This window comes from Pristiophorus japonicus, chromosome 1, assembly GCF_044704955.1.
Source record: "Pristiophorus japonicus isolate sPriJap1 chromosome 1, sPriJap1.hap1, whole genome shotgun sequence".
Lineage (NCBI taxonomy): Eukaryota > Metazoa > Chordata > Chondrichthyes > Pristiophoridae > Pristiophorus > Pristiophorus japonicus.
In genome coordinates, this window is record NC_091977.1 from 541125680 (window position 1) to 541142040 (window position 16361).

Here is a 16361-nt window from a genome sequence, read left to right on the forward strand (position 1 = left end):
TAAAGAGGTTTCGGCCAGTACTGTGCACAAAGTAACGTCGGTTTCGAGCAGGAATATACACGGCAGAATGTACACACCGGCTACTGCTGCCCGACCTCAGATGACCCAGAGTCCGCCATCAATCATTAATGTGAGGCAGTTAACACCTTGTTGGCGTTATGGAGGTGATCATCGGCCCCATCAATGCCGCTTCAAGCTCTATGCGTGCAACGACTGCAGAACAATGGGACACCTCCAGCGAATGTGCAGGTGAGCTGCAAACCCTGAAAACCACCATGTTGCAGAGGAAGATCGATCCACTGTGGATCAGGCTGAATTGGAGACTCGTACCGAAGAGGCAGAAGTATACGGGGTACACACATTCACCATCAATAATGTTGAAAGTTGAACTGAACGGAATTCGAGTATCTATGGAACTGGACACGGGTGCGAGTCAGCCCATAATGAGTAAAAAGGCCTTCGCCAGGCTGTGGGGCAAAAAGGCACACAGGCCCAGCTCAACAACAAACAACAACAAACTAAGGACTTACACCAAGGAACTAATCCCTGCAGAAGCCAAAGTCTTCTATGACGGAGCAGTACACGAACTCCCGCTGTGGATTGTGCCAGGGGATGGCCTTACGTTGTTTGGCAGAAGCTGGCTGGGAAAAATCCGCTGGAACTGGGTCGACATCCGAGCGCTTTTGTCCGTCGACGACGCCTCATGTGCCCAGGTTCTGAGCAAGTTCCCATCGTTGTTCGAGCCAGGCATTGGAAGCTTCTCGGGGGAGAAAGTGCAGATCCATTTGGTTCCCGGTACACGACCCATCCACCACAAGGCTCGGGCGGTACCATACAAAGTGGAAATTGAGCTGGACAGGCTGCAGCGAAAAGCATCATCGCAACGGTGGAATTCAATGAGTGGGCCAGTCCGATTGTCCCGGTACTTAAAGAGGACGGCACGGTTAGAATTTGTGGGGACTATAAAGTAACGATTAACAGTTTTTCGCTGCAGGACCAGTACCCGCTACCCAAGGCAGACGACCTATTCATGACCCTGGCTGGAGGGAAGACGTTCAACCAAGCTGGACCTGACCTCGGCCTACATGACGCAGGAGCAGGAGGAGTCTTCGAAAGTTCTCACCTGCATCAACACGCACAAAGGTCTGTTTATCTTTAACTGATGCCCATTCGGGATTTGGCCGGCCGCGGCAATCTTCCAACGGAACATGGAGAACCTGCTAAAGTCGCTCCCTCGCACCATGGTTTTCCAGGATGCCATACTGGTTACAGCTCGGGACACCATTGAGCATTTGAAGAATCTGGAAGGGGTTCTTAGTCGGTTGGATCGTGTGGGGCTCAGGTTGAAATGCTCGAAGTGTGTTTTCCTGGCGCAGGAGGTCGAGTTCTTGGGAAGAAGAATTGCGGCAGACGGCATCAGACGCTAAGACGGAGGCCATCAAGAACGCGCCGAGACCACAGAACGTGACGGAGCTGCGATCGTTCCTGGGATTCCTCAACTATTTCGGTAATTTCCTCCCTGGGTTAAGCACCTTGCTGGAACCCCTACATGTGCTACTGAGCAAGGGAGATGACTGGGTACGGGGGAATTCACAAGAGGCTGCCTTTAAGAAAGCCAGAAAGCTGTTGTGTTCAAACAAACTGCTTGTCCTGTATAACCCTTGTAAAAGATTAGTGCTAGCTTGCGAAGCGTCGTCATACGGGGTCAGGTGTGTGTTACAACAGGAGAATGAATCGGGGATTTTGCAACCGGTTGCTTATGTGTCCAGGAGTTTGTCCAAGGCCGAAAGGGCCGACAGGATGATTGAAAAAGAAGCTCTGGCGTGCGTTTACGGGGTTAAAAAAAAATGCCCAATACTTATTTGACCTCAACTTTCAGCTTGAAACTGACCACAAGCCGCTCATATCGCTGTTCTCTGAGAGCAAAGGGATTAATACCAATGCCTCTGCCCGCATCCAAAGATGGGCGCTCACGCTGTCAGCATACAACTATGTAATTCGCCACAGACCGGGCACAGAGAACTGCACAGATGCTCTCAGTCGGCTGCCATTGCCCACCACCGGGGTGGGCATGACACAGTCAGCGGACTTGCTTATGGTCATGGAGGCATTAGAGAACAAAAAGTCCCCCGTTACGGCCCGCCAGATCAGGACCTGGGCCAGCCAGGATCCTTTACTGTCCTTGGTAAAAAACTGTGTCCTCCATGGGAGCTGGTCCAGTGTCCCAGCGGAGATACAGGGGGCGATTAAGCCGTTCCACAGGCGCAAAGACAAAATGTCCCTGCAGGCGGTCTGTCTGTTGTGGGGCAATCGCATGATCTTGCCCAAGAAAGGCAGGGAAACGTTTATATGTGAACTGCACAAAACCCACCCAGGTATTGCAATGATGAAAGCCATAGCTAGATCCCGTGGGTGATGGCCAGGTATCGACTCAGATTTAGAGTCATGCGTGCGCCAGTGCAACACTTGCTCTCAGCTGAACAATGCACCCAGAGAGATATCGCTAAGTTTGTGGTCGTGGCCTCCAAACCGTGGTCGAGGATCCAGGTGGACTATGCGGGCCCATTTCTAGGCAAAATGTTTTTGGTTGTTGTGGACGCTTACTCAAAATGGATTAAATGTACGATAATGTCTGTAAGCACATCCATGGCCACAACTGATAGCCTACGAGCCATGTTTGCCACGCATGGCTTGCCTGATGTCCTAGTCAGCAACAATGGGCCGTGTTTCACCAGTACTAAATTCAAGGAATTCATGACCTGCAATGGGATCAAACACGTCACATCTGCCCCGTTCAAGCCCGCATCCAAGGGCCAGGCAGAACGGGCAGTTCAGACCATCAAGCAAAGCTTGAAATGCGTGTCGGAAGGTTCCCTGCAGACCCGGTTGTCCCGAGTCCTGCTCAGCTACCGCACCAGACCCCACTCACTCACCGGGGTTCCCCCAGCCGAGCTGCTCATGAAAAGGGCGCGAAAAACAAGGCTCTCTCCTGTCCACCCTGATCTCCATGATCACGTCGAGGGCAAGCGGCATCAACAAAGTGTGTACCATGACCGCGCAAATTTGTCACGCGATATTGAGATCAATGATCCTGTGTTTGTGCTCAATTATGGACATGGTCCCAAATGGCTCGCTGGCGCGGTCAAAGAGGGGAATAGGGTGCTTCAGGTCAAATTAGCCAATGGACAAACGTACAGAAAACATTTGGACCAAATCAAATTGCGGTTCACCAACAGCTACGAACAACTCGAAGAAGACACCACCAACTTTGACCCCCCCAACACACACACAAGTGGCAAACGACATCATGGTTGACCACGGAGTCGAACTCACCATCCCCGGCAACCCAGCAAGACCGGCTGCCCAACAGCCCAGTGAAGAACCAACCAACTTACCCACACCCGCATTTGTACCGAGACAATCGACAAGGGAACGAAAAGCCCCAGATCGTCTCACTCTGTAAATAAGTGTACTGTTGACTTCACGGGGGAGTATTTAACCCCTTGTAACCTGTATTACACTACCACCAGAGGGCCTACCTGTTGGAGTCCCAAGGGATCTCAGCATCCCTTGGGAGCACGGTATATAAGCAGGTCACCCACGAGGTACCTGCACTCTGGAGTCTTATTAAAGGAGCTAAGGTCATTGTACACATCACTCAGTTTCATCCTTTATTATGAGCATAGCACTATACTTTTGTGTTTCATGCACAAGTACCCCCAGGTCCCGCTGTACTGCGGCACTTTGCAATTTTTCTCCATTTAAATAATAACTTGCTCTTTGATTTTTTTTCTGCCAAAGTGCGTAACCTCACACTTTCCAACATTATACTCCATCTGCCAAATTTTTGTCCACTCACTTAGCCTGTCTATATCTTTTGCAGATTTTTGTGTCCTCCTCACACATTGCTTTTCCTCCCATCTTTGTATCGTCAGCAAACTTGGCTATGTTACACTCAGTCCCTTCTTCCAAGTCGTTAATATAGATGTAAATAGTTGGGGTCACAGCACTGATCTCTGCGGCACCCCACTAGTTACTGGTTGCCAATCCGAGAATGAACCATTTATCCCGACTCTTTGTTCTCTGTTAGTTAGCCAATCCTTTATCCATGCTAATATATTACCCCAACCCCGTGAACCTTTATCTTATGCAGTAACTTTTTATGTTGCACCTTGTCAAATGCCTTCTGGAAGACCAAATACACCACATCCACTGGTTCCCCTTTATCCACCCTGTTCGTTACATCCTCAAAGAACTCCAGCAAATTTGTCAACCATGACTTCCCCTTCATAGAAACATAGAAACATAGAAAATAGGTGCAGGAGTAGGCCATTCGGCCCTTTGAGCCTGCACCATCATTCAATAAGATCATGGCTGATCATTCCCTCAGTACCCCTTTCCTGCTTTCTCTCCATACCCCTTGATCCCTTTAGCCCTAAGGACCATATCTAACTCCCTCTTGAATATATCCAATGAAATGGCATCAACAACTTTCTGCGGCAGGGAATTCCACAGGTTAACAACTCTCTGAGTGAAGAAGTTTCTCCTCATCTCAGTCCTAAATGGCTTATCCCTTATCCTTAGACTATGTCCTCTGGTTCTGGACTTCCCCAACAACGCGAACATTCTTCCTGCATCTAACCTGTCCAGTCCCGTCAGAATTTTATATGTTTCTATGAGATCCCCTCTCATTCTTCTAAACTCCAGTGAATACAGGCCCAGTCAATCCAGTCTCTCCTCAGATGTCAGTCCTGCCATCCCAGGAATCAGTCTGGTGAACCTTCACTGCACTCCCTCAATAGCAAGAATGTCCTTCCTCAGATTAGGAGACCAAAACTGAACACAATATTCCAGGTGAGGCCTCACCAAGGCCCTATACAACTGCAGCAAGACCTCCCTGCTCCTGTACTCAAATCCCCTAGCTATGAAGGCCAACATACCATTTGCTTTCTTCACCGCCTGCTGTACCTGCATGCCAACTTTCAATGACTGATGTACCATGACACCCAGGTCTCGTTGCACCTCCCCTTTTCCTAATCTGCCGCCATTCAGATAATATTCTGCCTTCATGTTTTTGCCACCAAAGTGGATAACCTCACATTTATCCACATTATACTGCATCTGCTATGCATTTGCCCACTCACCTAACTTGTCCATGTCACCCTGCAGCCTCTTAGCGTCCTCCTCACAGCTCACACCGCCACTCAGCTTAGTGTCATCTGCAAACTTGGAGATATTACACTCAATTCCTTCATCTAAATAATTAATGTATATTGCAAAGAGCTGGGGTCCCAGCACTGAGCCCTGCGGCACTCCACTAGTCACTGCCTGCCATTCTGAAAAGGACCCGTTTATCCTGACTCTCTGCTTCCTGCCTGCCAACCAGTTCTCTATCCACGTCAGTACATTACCCCCAATACCATGTGCTTTGATTTTGCACTCCAATCTCTTGTGTGGGACCTTGTCAAAAGCCTTTTGAAAGTCCAAATACACCACATCCACTGGTTCCCCCTTGTCCACTCTACCAGTTACATCCTCAAAAAATTCCAGAAGATTTGTCAAGCATGATTTCCCCTTCATAAATCCATGCTGACTCTGCCTGACCGAATTTTGCTTTTCCAAATGTCCTGCTACTGCTTCTTTAATAATGGATTCCAACACTTTCCCAACCACAGATGTTAGGCTAACTGGTCTATTGTTTCCTGCTTTTTGTCTGCCTCCTTTTTTAAATAGGAAAATTTGCAGTTTTTCAATCTGTTGGGACCTCCCCAAAATCCAGGGAATTACAACCAATGCATCCACAATCCCTGCCGCTACTTCTCTCAAGACCCTAGGATGCAAGCCATCAGGTCTAGGGGATTTATCTGCCTTTAGTCCCATTATCTTACTGAGGACCACCTCCTTAGTGATTGTGATTGTGTTAAGTTCCTCCCCCCCTATAGCCCCTTGACTATCCACTGTTGGAATATTGTTAGTGTCCTCTACCGTAAAGACTGATACAAAATATTTGTTCAGAGTTTCTGCCATCTCCATGTTCCCCATTACTAATTCCCCGGTCTTGTCCTGAAATGGACCAACATTGACTTTAGCCACTCTTTTCCTTTCTATATACCTATAGAAACTCTTGCTATCTGTTTTTATATTTTGCGTTAGTTTACTTTCATAGTCTATCTTCACTTTCTTAATCATTTTTTTAGTCGTTCTTTGCTGGCTTTTAAAAGCTTCTCAGTCTTCTGTCCTCCCACTAGTTTTGGCCACTTTGTATGCCTTGTTTTCAATTTGATACCATCCCTTATTCCTTTAGTTAGCCAAGGATGGTTATCTTCTCTCTTATACCCTTTCCTCCTCACTGGAATATATTTTTCTTGAGAGTTGTGAAATATTTCCTTAAATGTACACCACTGTTCATCAACCGTCCTACACTTTAATCTATTTTCCCAGTCCATTTTATCCAACTCTGCCCTCATACCTTCATAGTCTCCTTAGTTAAGCTTAGTACGCTGGGTAGAGATCCAACTTACTCACCCTCCATCTGAATTTGAAATTCAATCATGCTATGATCACTCATTCCAAGGGGATCGTTTACAAGGAGATTGTTTCTTAATCCTGACTCATTGCACAGGACCAGATCTCAGATAGCCTGCCCCCTGGTTGGCTCCATTACGTACTGCTGAAGGAACCCGTCCTTTATGCACTCTATGAACTCTTCCTCAAGATTACCCTGACCAATTTGATTTGTCCAATCAATATGGAGGTTAAAATCACCCATGATTATTGCTGTTCACTTTTTACAAGCCGCCACTATTTCCTGGTTTATGCTCTGACCAACAGAGTTGCTACTGTTAGGGGGCCGATAGTCTACGCCCACCAGTGACTTTTTCCCCTTATTGTTCCTTATCTCCACCCAAACTGTTTCAACACCCTTATTGTTTGAGCCAATATTGTTTCTTACTGTTGCAGTGATTCCATCCTTTATCAATAGAGCTACCCCACCTCCTTTTCCTTTCTGTCTATCCTTCCGGATTGTCAAGTACCCCATAATATTTAATTCCCAGTCCTGGTCATCTTGCAACCATGTCTCTGTAATGGCTATGAGTCTAAGGATAAGGGGTAAGCCATCTAGGACCGAGATGAGGAGAAACTTTTTCACCCAGAGAATTGTGAACCTATGGAATTCTCTACCCACAGAAAGTTATTGAGTCCAGTTCATTGGATGTATTCAAAAGGGAGTTAGATGTGACCCTTACGGCTAAAGGGATCAGGGGGTATAGAGAGAAGGCAGGAATGGGGTACTGAAGTTGCATGATCAGCCATGATCATATTGAATGGTGGTGCAGGCTCGAAGTGCTGAATGGCCTACTCCTGCACCTATTTTCTATGTTTCTATGTTTCTATTATACCCATTTGTCTCAATTTGTGCCGTCAACTCATCTATCTTGTTGCAAATTCTACGTGCATTTCGACAAAGTACCTTTAAGTTTGTTTTTTTACCCTTTTTTCTTGCTTGTTTCCTCTCTCCTTCAAACTCACTTTCTTTAGTTTTGCTTTCTAATTCCAGCTTTACTCCCCTCCCTACTGAATCTAGTTTCAGGTTCCCATCCCCCTGCCAAGCTCGTTTAAACGCTCCCCAACAGCACTAGCAAACCCCCCCACGAGGATATTGGTTCCGGCTCTGTTGAGGTGCAACCCGTCCGGCTTGTACAGGTCTCACCTCCCCCAGAAGCAGTCCCAATGCCTCAGGAAACTAAAGCCCTCCCGCCTGCACTATCTCTCCAGTCACGTATTCATCTGCTCTATCCTCCTATTTCTGTACTCACTAGCTCGTGGCACTGGGAGTAATCCGGAGATTACTACCTTTGAGATCCTACTTTTTAATCTCTCTCCTAGCTCCCTAAACTCTGCCTGCAGGACCTCATCCCTCTTCCTACCTATGTCATTGATACCGATGTGGACCACGACCTCTGGCTGTTCACCCTCTCCCCCAGAATGAAATGCATATGCTACAAGATCACCTTTCGGTCTTCTAAACTCCAGTGAGGTCAGGCCCAACCTGCTCAACCTTTCCTCATAAGACAACCATTTCATCCCAGGAATCAACCGAGTGAAGTATCTCTGAAATGCCTCCAACACAAGTATGTCCCACCTTAAATAAGGAGACCAAAACTGTACGCAAAACTCCATGTGTGGTCTCATCAACAGTACAGTTGTAGAAGGACTTCACTACTTTTATACTCCATCTCCCTTGCAATAAAGGCCATCATTCCACTTGACTTCGTAATTACTTGCTGTAGCTGCATGCTAACTTTTTGTGTTTCATGTATGAGGACCCCCAGATCCCTCTGTATCGCTGCATTCTGTGACAAAAGCCCTCTGCACACCGAAGAAAGAAATATAGCACAGTGAAAACAAGAGGACCAGTGATTACAATGACGATAAGATCTTTGCATATGCATCAATATTTCTTTCAATAGACATAGCAATATCTGTCAGCGTGCTTTTTTTGCTGTTCTTTCAGCTGCAGACCCATTAAAGAACAAACATATCTCTCAACCACAACAAATAAGCTGTGCCTATTATCCACCACATTACTCTGAGCCTTCGAACCTTAAGTACCAGCAGCTGTCAAAGCTACTATTCTGTCCCTTTCGACCAACCTACAAACTTGGATGAGGGTTCCTCTCATGTCCCGCACCTGCAAGGTCCAAGGTACACATCAAATAAATCCCCCAAAAAGGAGATAAAGAGAAGACTGGTGGAGGCACAAATGTTCTGTTGAAGAAGGATTTAATTACTATGCAAACTAACATTGTACACATGGAAACAATCTTTCTCCCATCCATTATCTGGGTCTGTTGTCAGGCTACTGCATAAAGGGTCTTATGTTCTTATGTTCTTATGTAATATAACAACATAAATCATTTTCAAATATATATAAAATGAGCAGGACTTTGACACAACAACAGAGCAAAAGCGATATGGAAACCAGGTGCATATTAAAGAACTAGTGGATAATTTGACCAATGGTGGAAAAAATTGAGTAATTTTAATTAAAATCCCAAAGAAAAAAAGACTTGTATTTATATAGCGTCTTCATGAACTCAGGACGGCCAGTGAAGTACTTTTTGAAGTGTAGTCACTGTTGAAATGTAGGAAATGCGGCAGCCAATTAGTGCACAGCAAGCTCCCACAAACAACAGTGTGATAATGATCAAATAATCTGTTTTTTTAATGTTGCTTGAGGGATAAATATTGGCTGGGACGCCAGGGAGAACTCCCTTGCTTTTCTTCGAAATAATGCTACGGGACCTTTTACATCCACCTAAGAGGGCAGACGGGGCCTCGGTTCAACGTCTCATCCGAAAAACGGCACCTCAGACAGTGTAACAGTCCCTCAGAACTGCACTGGAGTGTCAGGCTACATTTTTGTGCTCAAGTCTCTGGAGTGGGACTTGAACCCACGACCTTCTGGCTCAAAAGCGAGAGTCTTATCAACTGGGCCACGGCTATCGCAAATACCTAGGAAGAAAGAGTGGAAAATCCTAAAATGTTTAACAACCAGTGCCAGTATCCTGTATCTAATGTAACAACCATTTCATTCTGATCTTTTGTACAATAATGACATGATATTCTGACAACCTACAAACATTACATTTTACATATATAAAAGTTTTGCAAAGTTTAAGTACAATACAGAAATTGTTGTATAATACTCAAGTTTAACGTATTAATTCTAAATATATCCCATTAAGAAAATGGAATATTCAATAATTTCCTCTTCTAGATTAGCTTTCTTTCTTCAGCCTCTTTATATCTCGCACTGCGAATTGTCGGAACTCCTATGCGACAAGCTAGCCCCAGGTGGGCAGAGGGCACGTTTCAAGAACCCCCGTAAAGCCTCCCTGATAAAGTGCAACATCCCCACCGACACCTGGGAGTCCCTGGCCAAAGACCGCCCTAAGCGGAGGAAGAGCATCCGGGAGGGCGCTGAGCACCTCGAGTCTCGTCGCCGAGAGCATGCAGAAACCAAGCGCAGGCAGCGGAAGGAGCGGCGGCAAACCAGTCCCACCCTCCCTTTCCCTCAACCGCTGTCTGTCCCACCTGTGACAGAGACTGTAATTCCCGTATTGGACTGTTCAGTCACCTGAGAATTCACTTTTAGAGTGGAAGCAAGCCTTCCTCGATCCCGAGGGACTGCCTATGATGATGATGAGTAAAATACATATAATACATTTCTAAGTCCCTGCTTTAAAAAAAAAGAACTGGCGCGTGGAATGAATATAAAGACTGATAGATATTCCTTTGGTACCTGTCTGCCAGTGAGGTCGGCCATCTTTGTGTTGTACGATGTCCGTATTTGAACTGAAGGTTGTTGATTGCCATCAATAGTGTACATGCCATCATCGGCTCCAGCAGATGGGAAGATGTCCAAAGGCAGGTATTTGTATAACAAGCAGCTGTTGAGGGAAATTTAGAGTTTAATTAACGGAATGGCAGAAGTTATGGTAAACTTGTATAGAACCATGGTTAGATCACGCTTAAAGCTCTGTATACAGTACTGGTCTCCATATTAGAGGATACCCTCAATGCCTCCCTGATAAAGTGCAACATCCCCACCGACACCAGGAGTCCCTGGCCAAAGACTGCCCTAAGTGGAGGAAGTGCATCTGGGAGAGCGCTGAGCACTTCGAGTCTCGTCGCTGAGAGCATGCAGAAAACAAGCGCAGGCAGCGGAATGAGCGTGCGGCAAACCAGTCCCACCTACCCTTTCCCTCAACCACTGTCTGTCCTATCAGAATCAGGGGAAGTCATAACAGGGAACAAAGAAATGGCAGACCAATTGAACAAGTACTTTGGTTCGGTATTCACTAAGGAGGACACAAACAACCTTCCGGATATAAAAGGGGTTAGAGGGTCTAGTAAGAAGGAGGAACTGAGGGAAATTCTTATTAGTCGGGAAATTGTGTTGGGGAAGTTGATCAGATTGAAGACCGATAAATCCCCAGGGCCTGATGGACTGCATCCCAGAGTACTTAAGGAGGTGGCCTTGGAAATAGCGGATGCATTGACAGTCATTTTCCAACATTCCATAGACTCTGGATCAGTTCCTATGGAGTGGAGGGTAGCCAATGTAACCCCATTTTAAAAAAAAGGAGGGAGAGAGAAAACAGGGAATTATAGACCGGTCAGCCTGACATCGGTAGTGGGTAAAATGATGGAATCAATTATTAAGGATGTCATAGCAGTGCATTTGGAAAGAGGTGACATGATAGGTCCAAGTCAGCATGGATTTGTGAAAGGGAAATCATGCTTGACAAATCTTCTGGAATTTTTTGAGGATGTTTCCAGTAGAGTGGACAAGGGAGAACCAGTTGATGTGGTGTATTTGGACTTTCAGAAGGCTTTCGACAAGGTCCCACACAAGAGATTAATGTGCAAAGTTAAAGCACATGGGATTGGGGGTAGTGTGCTGACGTGGATTGAGAACTGGTTGGCAGACAGGAAGCAAAGAGTAGGAGTAAATGGGTACTTTTCAGAATAGCAGGCAGTGACTAGTGGGGTACCGCAAGGTTCTGTGCTGGGGCCCCAGCTGATTACAATGTACATTAATGATTTAGACGAGGGGATTAAATGTAGTATCTCCAAATTTGCGGATGACACTAAGTTGGGTGGCAGTGTGAGCTGCGAGGAGGATGCTATGAGGCTGCAGAGTGACTTGGATAGGTTAGGTGAGTGGGCAAATGTATGGCAGATGAAGTATAATGTGGATAAATGTGAGGTTATCCACTTTGGTGGTAAAAACAGAGAGACAGACTATTATCTGAATGGTGACAGATTAGGAAAAAGGGAGGTGCAACGAGACCTGGATGTCATGGTACATCAGTCATTGAAGGTTGGCATGCAGGTACAGCAGGCGGTTAAGAAAGCAAATGGCATGTTGGCCTTCATAGCGAGGGGATTTGAGTACAGGGGCAGGGAGGTGTTGCTACAGTTGTACAGGGCCTTGGTGAGGCCACACCTGGAGTATTGTGCACAGTTTTGGTCTCCTAACTTGAGGAAGGACATTCTTGCTATTGAGGGAGTGCAGCGAAGGTTCACCAGACTGATTCCCGGGATGGCGGGACTGACATATCAAGAAAGACTGGATCAACTGGGCTTGTATTCACTGGAGTTCAGAAGAATGAGAGGGGATCTCATAGAAACGTTTTAAATTCTGACGGGTTTAGACAGGTTAAATGCAGGAAGAATGTTCCCAATGTTGGGGAAGTCCAGAACCAGGGGTCACAGTCTAAGGATAAGGGGTAAGCCATTTAGGACCGAGATGAGGAGAAACTTCTTCACCCAGAGAGTGGTGAACCTGTGGAATTCTCTACCACAGAAAGTTGTTGAGGCCAATTCACTAAATATATTCAAAAAGGAGTTAGATGTAGTCCTTACTACTCGGGGGATCAAGGGGTATGGCGAGAAAGCAGGAATGGGGTACTGAAGTTGCATGTTCAGCCATGATCTCATTGAATGGTGGTGCAGGCTCGAAGGGCTGAATGGCCTACTCCTGCACCTATTTTCTATGTTTCTATCTGTGACAGCGACTTTGGTTCTCGTATTGAACTGTTCAGCCACCTAAGAACTCATTTTAAGAGTGGAAACAAGTCCTACTCGATTCCGAGGGACTGCCTATGATGATCAGGATTACAAAAAGGATATAGAGGCACTGGAGATGGTGCAAAAAGGATTTGCAAGAATTATACAACAACTGAAAGATTATAACTATCAGGAAAGATTGAACAGGACAAGCTGGATTAATTAAGGTTAAAGCCAGCAGGGATTTATCAAAGGCAAATCATGTGTAACTAACTTGATTGAGTTTTTTGATGAGGTAACAGAGAGGGTTGATGAGGACAATGTGGTTCATGGGATGTAAATGAACTCTCAAAAGGCATTTGATAAAGTGCCACATAACAGGCTTGCCAGCAAAGTTGAGGCCCATGGAATAAAAGGGACAGTGGCAGCCTGGATACGGGATTGGCTCAGTGACAGGAAACAGAGAGCAGTGGTGAACGGTTATTTTTCAGACTGGAGAAAGATATACAGTGGTGTTCCCCAGGGGTCGGTACTGGGACCACTGCTTTTCTTGATATATATTAATTAATGACTTGGACTTGGATATACAGGGTACAATTTCAAAATTTGCAGATGAAAAAACTTGCAAGTATAGTGAGCAGTGAGGAGGATAGTGATAGACTTCAGGGAGACACAGGCTGGTGGGATGGGCGGGCACGGGACAGATGAAATTTAACGCAGAAAAGTGTGAGGTGATACATTTGTGGGAAGAATGAGGAGAGGCAATATAAACTAAAGGGTACAATCCTAAAGGGGTAGCATGAACAGAGAGACCTGGGGGTATATGTGCACAAATTGTTGAAAGTGGCAGGGCAGTTTGAGAAAGCGGTTAGAAAAGCACATGGGATCCTGGGCTTCATAAATAGAGGCATCGAGTACAAACGCAAGGAAGTTATGATGAACCTGTATAAAACACTGGTTCAGCCTCAACTGGAGTATTGTGTCCAATTCTGGGCCCCGCACTTTAGGAAGGATGTGAAGGCCTTAGAGAGAGTGCAGGGGAGATTTACGAGAATGGTTCCAGGGATGAGGGACTTCAGTTACAGGGATAGACTGGAGAAGTTGGGGTTGTTCTCCTTGGAGCAGAGAAGGTTGAGAGGAGATTTGATCGAGGTGTTCAAAATCATGAGGGGTCTGGACAGAGTAGAGAGAGAGAAACTGTTCCCATTGGTGGAAGGGTCAAGAACCAGAGGACACAGATTTAAGGCGATTGGCAAAAGAACCAAAGGCGACATGAGGAAAAACTTTTTTACGCAGCGAGTGGTTAGGATCTGGAATGCGCTGCCTGAGAGGGTGGTGGAGGCAGACTCAATCGCGGCTTTCAAAAAGGAGTTGGAGAAGTACCTTAAGGAAAAAAATTGCAGGGCTCCGGGGAAAGGGCTCAACGGGCTGAATGGCCTCCTTCTGTGCTGTAACCCTTCTCTGATTCTATGATAAAATAGTCAGTTACAAATCCAATAGGAAATTCAAGAGAAACTTATTTTCTGAGAGAGTGGTTAGAATGTGGAACTCGCTCCCACAGCGAGTGGCTGAGGTGAATATTATAGATGCATTTAAAGGGAAGCTAGATAAGAACATGAGGGAGAAAGGAATAGAAGGATATGGTGATGGGGTGAGATGAAGAGGGGTGGGAGGGGGCTGGTGTGGAGCATAAACCCCGGCACGGAGCGTGGGGCCCAATGGTCTGTTTCTGTGCTGTGAATTTTATAATGGTGGAAATGAGAATGTACATGTACTACAGGAGAATATGGAACAATTGTTAGAGATCACAGAATCATAGGATCGTACAGCACAGAAGGAGGCCATTTAGCCCATCCTGCCTGTGCCGGCTCTTTGAAAGAGCGATTCAATTAGTCCCACTCCCCCCGCTCTTTCCCCATAGCTCTGCAATTTTTTCCTTTGCAAGTATTTATTCAATTCCGGTTTGAAAATTACTATAGAATCTGCTTCCACCGCCCTTTCAGGCAGCGCGTTCCAGATCACACCAACTCACTGCATACAAAAAAATTCTCCCCTGGATTTAAGGAGCATCTTAAAGAAGGAGAAAGAGACGGAGAAGTTTAGGATGGGAATTCTAGAACTTAGGGCCCAGGTAACTGAAGGCACGGCCACCAATAGTGGAGTGATGAAAATTGTGGATGTGCAAGAGGAGGAATGCAGAGATCTCGGAGGGTTTTGGGGCTGGAGGAGGTTACAGAGATAGGGAGGGGTGTGGGGTTGGAGGAGGCTACAGAGATAGGGAGGGTTGTGTGGCAGTAGGAGGTTACAGAGATAGGGAGGGGTGTAGGGCTGAGAAGATTACAGAGATAGGGAGGGGTGTAGGGCCGGAGGAGGTTACAGAGATAGGGAGGGGTGTAGGGGCTGGAGGAGGTTACAGAGATAAGGAGAGGTGTAGGGCTGGAGGGGATTACAGAGATAGGAAGAGGTGTAGGGCCGGAGGAGGTTACAGAGATAGGGAGGGGGGTAGGGCCGGAGGAGGTTACAGAGATAGGGAGGGGTGTAGGGCTGGAGGAGGTTACAGAGATAGGGAGGGGTGTGGGGCTGGAGGAGGTTACAGAGATAGGGAGGGGTGTAGGGCCGGAGGGGATTACAGAGATCGGAAGAGGTGTAGGGCCGGAGGAGGTTACAGAGATAGGGAGGGGTGTAGGGCCGGAGGAGGTTACAGAGATAGGGAGGGGTGTGGGGCTGGAGGAGGTTACAGAGATAGGGAGGGGTGTAGGGCCGGAGGGGATTACAGAGATCGGAAGAGGTGTAGGGCCGGAGGAGGTTACAGAGATAGGGAGGGGTGTAGGGCTGGAGGAGGTTACAGAGATAGGGAGGGGTGTAGGGCTGGAGGGGGTTACAGAGATAGGGAGGGGTGTGGGGCTGGAGGAGGTTCCAGAAATAGGGAGGGGTGTGGGGCTGGAGGAGGTTACAGAGATAGGGAGGGGTGTAGGGCCGGAGGGGATTACAGAGATCGGAAGAGGTGTAGGGCCGGAGGAGGTTACAGAGATAGGGAGGGGTGTAGGGCTGGAGGAGGTTACAGAGATAGGGAGGGGTGTAGGGCTGGAGGGGGTTACAGAGATAGGGAGGGGTGTGGGGCTGGAGGAGGTTCCAGAAATAGGGAGGGGTGTGGGGCTGGAGGAGGTTACAGAGATAGGGAGGGGTGTGGGGCTGGAGGAGGTTACAGAGATAGGGAGGGGCGAGACCATGGAGGGATGAGAACTTTAAAAGCGAAACATTGCCAGACCAGGAGCCAATTTGAGTCAGTGAGCAGAGGCATATTCTTTACTCAGGTGGGTGTGGGAGACGAATCGAATGGTCACTTGTGACTTCAGTGCTCCTGAACCATAACGGGTTTTGATTCCAAAACAAAAAATTAGAATTTTACTCCCAAATGTGTGCTGTTCTCTGCAACTTCACCTCTGAAATGAGAGGTGGTCTTATCGAAACGTATAAGATTATAAGGGGGCTTGACAAGGTGGATGCAGAGAGGATGCTTCTACTGAAAGGGGAGACTAGAACTAGAGAGTATGGGCCCAAGCTTCCACATGATTCGCGTCTGATTTTTAGGAGCAACTGGTGGAGAACGGACTATCTTAGAAATCGCAATTCTCCACATTTTTTTTTCTGCAGTTCTAGTCAGGTAGAACAGTTCTACTTTGGAACAGAATTTTTTCTTCAAAAGGCGGCATGTCCGGCCACTGACGCCTGATTTCAAAGTTTCCACAGTGAAAATGTACTCCAAACTAAAGTAGAATGGA

At 46.8% G+C, this 16361-nt stretch overlaps 1 protein-coding gene across 1 annotated transcript in view; it reads right to left on the reverse strand.

Annotated features, from left to right (window-relative positions):
* lama3 (laminin, alpha 3) overlaps positions 1–16361 on the reverse strand; it is a 511887-nt gene that overhangs the window by 210776 nt on the left and 284750 nt on the right. Inside the window, exon 28 of the mRNA XM_070889172.1 lies at positions 10307–10454. Coding sequence (XP_070745273.1) covers positions 10307–10454 — 148 coding nt within the window. The remainder of the gene's footprint in view (positions 1–10306; positions 10455–16361) is intronic.